Source organism: Oncorhynchus mykiss, chromosome 26 (genome assembly GCF_057628025.1).
Source record: "Oncorhynchus mykiss isolate SJ-2025 chromosome 26, ASM5762802v1, whole genome shotgun sequence".
In the NCBI taxonomy this organism is placed as follows: domain Eukaryota; kingdom Metazoa; phylum Chordata; class Actinopteri; order Salmoniformes; family Salmonidae; genus Oncorhynchus; species Oncorhynchus mykiss.
Genome location: NC_143047.1, coordinates 48,622,848 through 48,635,000, shown reverse-complemented (window position 1 = coordinate 48,635,000; position 12,153 = coordinate 48,622,848). Strand labels below are relative to the sequence as shown.

At 46.2% G+C, this 12,153-nt stretch overlaps 1 protein-coding gene across 6 annotated transcripts in view; it reads left to right on the top strand.

Moving 5' to 3' along the window:
* plekhg4 (pleckstrin homology and RhoGEF domain containing G4) overlaps positions 1–12,153 on the top strand; it is a 257,371-nt gene that overhangs the window by 112,965 nt on the left and 132,253 nt on the right. For all 6 annotated transcript variants that reach the window (XM_090223345.1, XM_090223344.1, XM_090223343.1 and 3 more), the window contains one exon: positions 460–553. In XM_090223345.1, the coding sequence (XP_090079471.1) occupies positions 460–553 (94 nt within the window). The remainder of the gene's footprint in view (positions 1–459; positions 554–12,153) is intronic.

The window sequence follows — 12,153 nt, the reverse complement described above, 5'->3', positions numbered from 1 at the left end:
AGCTCCTGACACTACGGTTCTGACAGCTCCTGACACTACGGTTCTGATAGCTCCTGACACTACGGTTCTGATAACTCCTGACACTACGGTTCTGATAGCTCCTGACACTACGGTTCTGATAACTCCTGACACTACGGTTCTGATAGCTCCTGACACTATGGTTCTGATAACTCCTGACACTACGGTTCTGATAGCTCCTGACACTACGGTTCCGATAGCTCCTGACACTACGGTTCTGATAGCTCCTGACACTACGGTTCTGATATCTCCTGACACTACGGTTCTGATAGCTCCTGACACTACGGTTCTGACAGCTCCTGACACTACGGTTCTGATAGCTCCTGACACTGCGGTTCTGATAGCTCCTGACACTACGGTTCTGATAGCTTGAACAGTGCTGAAGAGCTTACTGGTGTGGCCTGAGTCTCTGTCTCTGATGTCATATCCTGTGTGTTACAGGAAGGAGGTGCGTTCCCTAGGGTTGACAGTCGTGGTGGACTCCCGGCGGTGCTCCCCTGTCCCCGCTCTATTCAGCGCCTTCAACATACTTCAGGTAAGACACGGTCAAACAGGAAACCAGGAAACAGGAAACCAGGAAACAGTGTTTACAGACACGGTCAAACAGGAAACAGTGTTTACAGACACAGTCAAACAGGAAACCAGGGAACAGTGTTTACTGACACGGTCAAACAGGAAACCAGGGATCAGTGTTTATAGACACGGTCAAACAGGAAACCAGGGAACAGTGTTTACAGACACGGTCAAACAGGAAACCAGGGAACAGTGTTTACTGACACGGTCGAACAGGAAACCAGGGAAACAGGAACCCAGGGAACAGTGTTTACAGACACGGTCAAACAGGAAACAGTGTTTACTGACACGGTCAAACAGGAAACCAGGGAAATGTGTTTACAGACACGGTCAAACAGGAAACCAGGGAACAGTGTTTACAGACACGGTCAAACAGGAAACCAGGGAAATGTGTTTACAGACACGATCAAACAGGAAACCAGGGAACAGTGTTTACAGACACGGTCAAACAGGAAACCAGGGAACAGTGTTTACAGACATGGTCAAACAGGAAACCAGGGAACAGTGTTTACTGACACGGTCAAACAGGAAACCAGGGGACAGTGTTTACAGACACGGTCAAACAGGAAACCAGGGAACAGTGTTTACAGACACGGTCAAACAGGAAACAGTGTTTACAGACACGGTCAAACAGGAAACCAGGGAAATGTGTTTACAGACACGGTCAAACAGGAAACCAGGGAACAGTGTTTACAGACACGGTCAAACAGGAAACCAGGGAACAGTGTTTACAGACACGGTCAAACAGGAAACCAGGGAACAGTGTTTACAGACACGGTCAAACAGGAAACAGTGTTTACTGACACGGTCAAACAGGAAACCAGGGAACAGTGTTTACAGACACGGTCAAACAGGAAACCAGGGAACAGTGTTTACTGACACGGTCAAACAGGAAACAGTGTTTACAGACACGGTCAAACAGGAAACCAGGGAAATGTGTTTACAGACACGGTCAAACAGGAAACCAGGGAACAGTGTTTACAGACACGGGCAAACAGGAAACCAGGGAAATGTGTTTACAGACATGGTCAAACAGGAAACCAGGGAACAGTGTTTACAGACACGGTCAAACAGGAAACCAGGGAACAGTGTTTACAGACACGGTCAAACAGGAAACCAGGGAACAGTGTTTACAGACATGGTCAAACAGGAAACCAGGGAACAGTGTTTACTGACACGGTCAAACAGGAAACCAGGGGACAGTGTTTACAGACACAGTCAAACAGGAAACCAGGGAACAGTGTTTACAGACACGGTCAAACAGGAAACAGTGTTTACAGACACGGTCAAACAGGAAACCAGGGAAATGTGTTCACAGACACGGTCAAACAGGAAACCAGGGAACAGTGTTTACAGACACGGTCAAACAGGAAACAGTGTTTACTGACACGGTCAAACAGGAAACCAGGTAACAGTGTTTACAGACACGGTCAAACAGGAAACCAGGGAACAGTGTTTACTGACACGGTCAAACAGGAAACAGTGTTTACAGACACGGTCAAACAGGAAACCAGGGAAATGTGTTTACAGACACGGTCAAACAGGAAACCAGGGAACAGTGTTTACAGACACGGTCAAACAGGAAACCAGGGAACAGTGTTTACAGACACGGTCAAACAGGAAACAGTGTTTACTGACACGGTCAAACAGGAAACCAGGGAACAGTGTTTACAGACACGGTCAAACAGGAAACAGTGTTTACAGACACGGTCAAACAGGAAACCAGGGAACAGTGTTTACTGACACGGTCAAACAGGAAACAGTGTTTACAGACACGGTCAAACAGGAAACCAGGGAACAGTGTTTACAGACACGGTCAAACAGGAAACCAGGGAACAGTGTTTACAGACACGGTCAAACAGGAAACCAGGGAACAGGTTCTGGTGAAAGGAATAACTCAGGTCCTGTGTGGTTCAGTTGGTGCAGCATGGCTCTCGCACCGTCAGGGTTGTGGGTTCGATTCCCACTGGAGACCAGTATAAACATGTATGTACTCACTACTGTAAGTCTCTGGATCAGAGAGTCTGTTAAATGACTCTCTACTGTAAGTCTCTCTGGATCAGAGAGTCTGTTAAATGACTCTCTACTGTAAGTCTCTCTGGATCAGAGAGTCTGTTAAATGACTCTCTACTGTAAGTCTCTCTGGATAAGAGAGTATGTTAAATTACTCTCTACTGTAAGTCTCTCTGGATCAAAGAGTCTGTTAAATGACTCTCTACTGTAAGTCTCTCTGGATCAAAGAGTCTGTTAAATGACTCTCTACTGTAAGTCTCTCTGGATCAGAGAGTATGTTAAATGACTCTCTACTGTAAGTCTCTCTGGATCAGAGAGTCTGTTAAATGACTCTCTACTGTAAGTCTCTCTGGATCAGAGAGTCTGTTAAATGACTCTCTACTGTAAGTCTCTCTGGATCAAAGAGTCTGTTAAATGACTCACTACTGTAAGTCTCTCTGGATCAGAGAGTCTGATAAATGACTCTCTACTATAAATCTCTCTGGATCAAAGAGTTTGTTAAATGACTCACTACTGTAAGTCTCTGGATCAGAGAGTCTGTTAAATGACTCTCTACTGTAAGTCTCTCTGGATAAGAGAGTATGTTAAATGACTCTCTACTGTAAGTCTCTCTGGATCAAAGAGTCTGTTAAATGACTCTCTACTGTAAGTCTCTCTGGATCAGAGAGTCTGTTAAATGACTCTCTACTGTAAGTCTCTCTGGATCAGAGAGTCTGCTAAATGTAGAAACAGCTCGTTGTGGTCATGGAGTCTGTTTGTAATCAGGATGCCTTTGTCCTCCAACCGTTCCACTTGGTGGTTGTCTAGTGGCCACCCTGCAGCCTCCACTCCGTCTCCATTTCAGTAGGAATAGACTGTGAGAGGACTTCATTACTGCCATGCAGTTCTGTGTATAATCACTCTGCTCTGTTCAAGTTGTCTCTTGAAGCTACGGTGGTGTCAGACACCGGGACACAACAACACTGTTAGCTTCAGTCATTTTCTCTACAATGTTATTTAGAGAACCTCTGAGTGCTCTGTCTGTCTCTCTGATGTTGTGAGGGTTCTAGAACATGGCGAGTGCTCCGTCTGTCTGATGTTGTGAGGGTTCTAGAACATGGCGAGTGCTCCGTCTGTCTGATGTTGTGAAGGTTCTAGAACTGAGTGCTCTGTCTGTATGATGTTGTGATGGTTCTAGAACATGGTGAGTGCTCCGTCTGTCTGATGTTGTGAGGGTTCTAGAACATGGTGAGTGATCTGTCTGTCTGATGTTGTGAGGGTTCTAGAACATGGTGAGTGCTCCGTCTGTCTGTCTGATGTTGATCTGTCTGTCTGTCTGATGGTGTGAGGGTTCTAGAACATGGTGAGTGCTCTGTCTGTCTGTCTGATGTTGTGAGGGTTCTAGTACATGGTGAGTGCTCCGTCTGTATGTCTGATGTTGTGAGGGTTCTAGAACATGGTGAGTGCTCCGTCTGTCTGATGTTGTGAGGGTTCTAGAACATGGTGAGTGCTCCGTCTGTCTGTCTGATGTTGTGAGGGTTCTAGAACATAGTGAGTGCTCCGTTTGTCTGTCTGATGTCGTGAGGGTTCTAGAACATGGTGAGTGCTCCGTCTGTCTGTCTGATTTTGTGAGGGTTCTAGAACATGGTGAGTGCTCCGTCTGTCTGTCTGATGTTGTGAGGGTTCTAGAACACATGTGTCCCTCCCTCCATTCCAGGTCACTGCTAACAATGACAGATGAGCAGGGTTATCACCCTCAGCCACAGAGGTCCATCCCTTAATGAAGCCCCTCACCAGACCTCCTGGTCCCATAGGGAACAGCCCCCCCCTCCCCAACACACAATGTCTCCACATAGCATCATCTTATTACTGGGTCTAAGGACCTGACACCTCGACTGTGTCCCAAATGGCACCCTATTCCCTTCGTAGTGCTCTACTTTAGACCAGTACTGGCCCTATCCTGGCCTGGCCACAGTCTCTGGCTTTGATACATTGCTCACTAATTGATTTGACCACAATGGCTGCTTTGATGGTCACTGTGGACAATTTGATTCCTGTTTCCTTTTGTCGGGAAAACTAATTCTGATTGGCTGGGCCTGGCTCCCCAGTGGGTGGACCCTAGCCCCCCCAGTGAGTGGGCCCTGGCTCCCCAGTGAGTGGGCCCTGGCTCCCCCAGTGGGTGGGCCCTGGCTCCCCAGTGGGTGGGCCCTGGCTCCCCAGTGGGTGGATGCTGGCTCCCCAGTGAGTGGATCCTGGCTCCCCAGTGATTGGGCCCTGGCTCCCCCAGTGAGTGGACCCTGGCTCCCCAGTGGGTGGGCCCTGGCTCCCCAGTGGGTGGATCCTGGCTCCCCAGTGAGTGGATCCTGGCTCCCCAGTGAGTGGATCCTGGCTCCCCAGTGATTGGGCCCTGGCTCCCCCAGTGAGTGGACTCTGGCTCCCCCAGTGAGTGGACCCTGGCTCCCCAGTGAGTGGACCCTGGCTCCCCAGTGAGTGGACCCTGGCTCCCCCAGTGAGTGGACCCTGGCTCCCCCAGTGAGTGGACCCTGGCTCCCCAGTGAGTGGACCCTGGCTCCCCAGTGAGTGGACCCTGGCTCGCCAGTGGGTGGATCCTGGCTCCCCCAGTGGGTGGACCCTGACTCCCCCAGTGGGTGGACCCTGACTCCCCCAGTGGGTGGACCCTGACTCCCCCAGTAAGTGGACCCTGGCTCCCCCAGTAAGTGGACCCTGGCTCCCCCAGTGAGTGGACCCTGGCTCCCCAGTGAGTGGACCCTGGCTCCCCAGTGGGTGGATCCTGGCTCCCCCAGTGAGTGGACCCTGACTCCCCCAGTAAGTGGACCCTGGCTCCCCCAGTAAGTGGACCCTGGCTCCCCCAGTAAGTGGACCCTGGCTCCCCCAGTAAGTGGACCCTGGCTCCCCCAGTAAGTGGACCCTGGCTCCCCCAGTGAGTGGACCCTGGCTCCCCCAGTGAGTGGACCCTGGCTCCCCCAGTGAGTGGACCCTGGCTCCCCCAGTGAGTGGACCCTGGCTCCCCCAGTGAGTGGACCCTGGCTCCCCCAGTGAGTGGACCCTGGCTCCCCCAGTGAGTGGACCCTGGCTCCCCCAGTGAGTGGACCCTGGCTCCCCCAGTGAGTGGACCCTGGCTCCCCCAGTGAGTGGACCCTGGCTCCCCAGTGAGTGGACCCTGGCTCCCCAGTGAGTGGACCTATGGCTTCTAAGGCCCTGCGCCCCTGCCCAGTCATGTGAAATCCATAGATTAGGGCCTAATGAATTGAATTCAATTGACTTCAAATCTAATCAAATGTTATTTGTCAAATGCGCCGAATACAACCTTACAGTGAAATGCTTACTTACAAGCCCTTAACCAACCATGCAATTTTAAGAAAAAAAAGTATTAAAGTATTTACTAAAATACACTGATGTAAAAACCAAAAACCAAAAAAAAACATTTAAATAGAAAAATAACCAATAATTAAAGAGCAGCAGTAAAATAACAATGTGGAGGCTATATACAGGGTATTACGGTACAGAGTCAATGTGGAGGCTATATACAGGGTATTACGGTACAGAGTCAATGTGGAGGCTATATACAGGGTATTACGGTACAGAGTCAATGTGGAGGCTATATACAGGGTATTACGGTACAGAGTCAATGTGGAGGCTATATACAGGGTGTTACGGTACAGAGTCAATGTGGAGGCTATATACAGGGTATTACGGTACAGAATCAGTGTGGAGGCTATATACAGGGTATTACGGTACAGAGTCAATGTGGAGGCTATATACAGGGTATTACGGTACAGAGTCAGTGTGGAGGCTATATACAGGGTGTTACGGTACAGAGTCAATGTGGAGGCTATATACAGGGTATTACGGTACAGAGTCAATGTGGAGGCTATATACAGGGTGTTACGGTACAGAGTCAATGTGGAGGCTATATACAGGGTGTTACGGTACAGAGTCAATGTGGAGGCTATATACAGGGTGTTACGGTACAGAGTCAATGTGGAGGCTATATACAGGGTATTACGGTACAGAGTCAATGTGGAGGCTATATACAGGGTGTTACGGTACAGAGTCAATGTGGAGGCTATATACGGGGTATTACGATACAGAGTCAATGTGGAGGCTATATACAGGGTATTACGGTACAGAGTCAATGTGGAGGCTATATACAGGGTGTTACGGTACAGAGTCAATGTGGAGGCTATATACAGGGTATTACGGTACAGAGTCAATGTGGAGGCTATATACGGGGTATTACGGTACAGAGTCAATGTGGAGGCTATATACAGGGTGTTACGGTACAGAGTCAATGTGGAGGCTATATACAGGGTATTACGGTACAGAGTCAATGTGGAGGCTATATACAGGGTATTACGGTACAGAGTCAATGTGGAGGCTATATACAGGGTATTACGGTACAGAGTCAATGTGGAGGCTATATACAGGGTATTACGGTACAGAGTCAATGTGGAGGCTATATACAGGGTATTACGGTACAGAGTCAATGTGGAGGCTATATACAGGGTATTACGGTACAGAGTCAATGTGGAGGCTATATACAGGGTATTACGGTACAGAGTCAATGTGGAGGCTATATACAGGGTATTACGGTACAGAGTCAATGTGGAGGCTATATACAGGGTATTACGGTACAGAGTCAATGTGGAGGCTATATACAGGGTGTTACGGTACAGAGTCAATGTGGAGGCTATATACAGGGTGTTACGGTACAGAGTCAATGTGGAGGCTATATACAGGGTGTTACGGTACAGAGTCAATGTGGAGGCTATATACAGGGTGTTACGGTACAGAGTCAATGTGGAGGCTATATACAGGGTGTTACGGTACAGAGTTAATGTGGAGGCTATATACAGGGTATTACGGTACAGAGTCAATGTGGAGGCTATATACAGGGTATTACGGTACATAGTTAATGTGGAGGCTATATACAGGGTATTACGGTACAGAGTCAATGTGGAGGCTATATACAGGGGGTACAGAGTCAATGTGGAGACTATATACAGGGTATTACGGTACAGAGTTAATGTGGAGGCTATATACAGGGGGGTATTACGGTACAGAGTCAATGTGGAGGCTATATACAGGGTATTACGGTACAGAGTCAATGTGGAGGCTATATACAGGGTGTTACGGTACAGAGTCAATGTGGAGGCTATATACAGGGTGTTACGGTACAGAGTCAATGTGGAGGCTATATACAGGGGGTACCGGTACAGAGTCAATGTGGAGGCTATATACAGGGTATTACGGTACAGAGTCAATGTGGAGGCTATATACAGGGGGTACCGGTACAGAGTCAATGTGGAGGCTATATACAGGGTGTTACGGTACAGAGTCAATGTGGAGGCTATATACAGGGTATTATGGTACAGAGTCAATGTGGAGGCTATATACAGGGGGTACAGAGTCAATGTGGAGACTATATACAGGGTGTTACGGTACAGAGTCAATGTGGAGGCTATATACAGGGTGTTACGGTACAGAGTCAATGTGGAGGCTATATACAGGGTGTTACGGTACAGAGTTAATGTGGAGGCTATATACAGGGTATTACGGTACAGAGTCAATGTGGAGGCTATATACAGGGTATTACGGTACAGAGTCAATGTGGAGGCTATATACAGGGGGTACAGAGTCAATGTGGAGACTATATACAGGGTATTACGGTACAGAGTTAATGTGGAGGCTATATACAGGGGGGTATTACGGTACAGAGTCAATGTGGAGGCTATATACAGGGTATTACGGTACAGAGTCAATGTGGAGGCTATATACAGGGTGTTACGGTACAGAGTCAATGTGGAGGCTATATACAGGGGGTACCGGTACAGAGTCAATGTGGAGGCTATATACAGGGTATTACGGTACAGAGTCAATGTGGAGGCTATATACAGGGGGTACCGGTACAGAGTCAATGTGGAGGCTATATACAGGGTGTTACGGTACAGAGTCAATGTGGAGGCTATATACAGGGTATTATGGTACAGAGTTAATGTGGAGGCTATATACAGGGTATTACGGTACAGAGTCAATGTGGAGGCTATATACAGGGGGTACAGAGTCAATGTGGAGACTATATACAGGGTATTACGGTACAGAGTTAATGTGGAGGCTATATACAGGGTATTACGGTACAGAGTCAATGTGGAGGCTATATACAGGGGGTACCGGTACAGAGTCAATGTGGAGGCTATATACAGGGTATTACGGTACAGAGTCAATGTGGAGGCTATATACAGGGTATTACGGTACAGAGTCAATGTGGAGGCTATATACAGGGGGTACCGGTACAGAGTCAATGTGGAGGCTATATACAGGGTATTACGGTACAGAGTCAATGTGGAGACTATATACAGGGTATTACGGTCAGGTTAGACGTATTTCCTTATATGAACTGTAATTGTTTTATGTTGCATCTATATTTCACATATATATTAACCCTAAGGGCGGGTTTGGCCGGGGAAGGCCGGGTGTGGCCGGGGCAGGCCGGGTGTGGCCGGGTTTGGCCGGGGTAGGCTGCCATTGTAAGAATTTGTTCTTAACTGACTTGCCTAGTTAAATAACGGTTAAATAAATAAATAAAATCTGACTCATATTTTACTGAGCCCCATGAGTCACATGAGAAAACACACACACACACACACACACACACACACACTCACACACACACACACACACACACACACACACACACACACAGTTTTCTCCTGAAGAGCATTGTACATGTCTACATGTCTATACTGTTTTGTCTGATTCTAGGTCAGTCTTTATCACCCAGCAGAGCAACTAGTCAGGGTTTATACTGTTTTGTCTGATTCCAGGTCAGTCTTTATCACCCAGCAGAGCAACTAGTCAGGGTTTATACTGTTTTGTCTGACTCTAGGTCAGTCTTTATCACCCAGCAGAGCAACTAGTCAGGGTTTATACTGTTTTGTCTGATTCTAGATCAGTCTTTATCACCCAGCAGAGCAACTAGTCAGGGTTTATACTGTTTTGTCTGATTCCAGGTCAGTCTTTATCACCCAGCAGAGCAACTAGTCAGGGTTTATACTGTTTTGTCTGACTCTAGGTCAGTCTTTATCACCCAGCAGAGCAACTAGTCAGGGTTTATACTGTTTTCTCTGATTCTAGGTCAGTCTTTATCACCCAGCAGAGCAACTAGTCAGGGTTTATACTGTTTTGTCTGACTCTAGGTCAGTCTTTATTACCCAGCAGAGCAACTAGTCAGGGTTTATACTGTTTTGTCTGACTCTAGGTCAGTCTTTATTACCCAGCAGAGCAACTAGTCAGGGTTTATACTGTTTTGTCTGACTCTAGGTCAGTCTTTATCACCCAGCAGAGCAACTAGTCAGGGTTTATACTGTTTTGTCTGACTCTAGGTCAGTCTTTATCACCCAGCAGAGCAACTAGTCAGGGTTTATACTGTTTTCTCTGATTCTAGGTCAGTCTTTATCACCCAGCAGAGCAACTAGTCAGGGTTTATACTGTTTTGTCTGACTCTAGGTCAGTCTTTATTACCCAGCAGAGCAACTAGTCAGGGTTTATACTGTTTTGTCTGACTCTAGGTCAGTCTTTATTACCCAGCAGAGCAACTAGTCAGGGTTTATACTGTTTTGTCTGACTCTAGGTCAGTCTTTATCACCCAGCAGAGCAACTAGTCAGGGTTTATACTGTTTTGTCTGACTCTAGGTCAGTCTTTATCACCCAGCAGAGCAACTAGTCAGGGTTTATACTGTTTTGTCTGACTCTAGGTCAGTCTTTATCACCCAGCAGAGCAACTAGTCAGGGTTTATACTGTTTTCTCTGATTCTAGATCAGTCTTTATCACCCAGCAGAGCAACTAGTCAGTTTTATACTGTTTTCTCTGATTCTAGATCAGTCTTTATCACCCAGCAGAGCAACTAGTCAGTTTTATACTGTTTTGTCTGACTCTAGGTCAGTCTTTATCACCCAGCAGAGCAACTAGTCAGGGTTTATACTGTTTTCTCTGATTCTAGATCAGTCTTTATCACCCAGCAGAGCAACTAGTCAGTTTTATACTGTTTTCTCTGATTCTAGATCAGTCTTTATCACCCAGCAGAGCAACTAGTCAGTTTTATACTGTTTTCTCTGATTCTAGATCAGTCTTTATCACCCAGCAGAGCAACTAGTCAGTTTTATACTGTTTTCTCTGATTCCAGGTCAGTCTTTATCACCCAGCAGAGCAACTAGTCAGGGTTAGTACTGTTTTCTCTGATTCCAGGTCAGTCTTTACCACCCAGCAGAGCAACTAGTCAGGGTTTGTACTGTTTTGTCTGATTCTAGGTCAGTCTTTATCACCCAGCAGAGCAACTAGTCAGGGTTTATACTGTTTTCTCTGATTCCAGGTCAGTCTTTATCACCCAGCAGAGCAACTAGTCAGGGTTTATACTGTTTTCTCTGATTCTAGGTCAGTCTTTGTTATTAATACTGTCTAAATCAGTGTTAGTTATGTTGACAGGTCGGTAATAGATAACAACAGTATCCAGATCAGTGTTAGTTATGTTGAGATAACTACAGTATCCAGATCAGTGTTAGTTATGTTGACAGGTCGGTAATAGATAACAACAGTATCCAGATCAGTGTTAGTTATGTTGACAGGTCACTAATAGATAACAACAGTATCCAGATCAGTGTTAGTTATGTTGACAGGTCGGTAATAGACAACAACAGTATCCAGATCAGTGTTAGTTATGTTGACAGGTCGGTAATAGACAACAACAGTATCCAGATCAGTGTTAGTTATGTTGACAGGTCGGTAATAGATAACAACAGTATCCAGATCAGTGTTAGTTATGTTGACAGGTCGGTAATAGACAACAACAGTATCCAGATCAGTGTTAGTTATGTTGACAGGTCGGTAATAGATAACAACAGTATCCAGATCAGTGTTAGTTATATTGACAGGTCGGTAATAGATAACAACAGTATCCAGATCAGTGTTAGTTATGTTGACAGGTCGGTAATAGATAACTACAGTATCCAGATCAGTGTTAGTTATGTTGAGATAACTACAGTATCCAGATCAGTGTTAGTTATGTTGACAGGTCGGTAATAGATAACTACAGTATCCAGATCAGTGTTAGTTATGTTGACAGGTCGGTAATAGATAACAACAGTATCCAGATCAGTGTTAGTTATGTTGAGATAACTACAGTATCCAGATCAGTGTTAGTTATGTTGAGATAACTACAGTATCCAGATCAGTGTTAGTTATGTTGACAGGTCGGTAATAGATAACAACAGTATCCAGATCAGTGTTAGTTATGTTGACAGGTCGGTAATAGATAACAACAGTTTCCAGATCAGTGTTAGTTATGTTGACAGGTCGGTAATAGATAACAACAGTTTCCAGATCAGTGTTAGTTATGTTGACAGGTCGGTAATAGATAACAACAGTATCCAGATCAGTGTAAACGTGGCACACAGAACACCAGGTTGTTTGGGGTATTTGACTCGGTGCCGTAAAGCCACTGTACAATTTGACAGTTGGCAAATGAGGTAGAAACAGTATTATGTTTCCTGTTG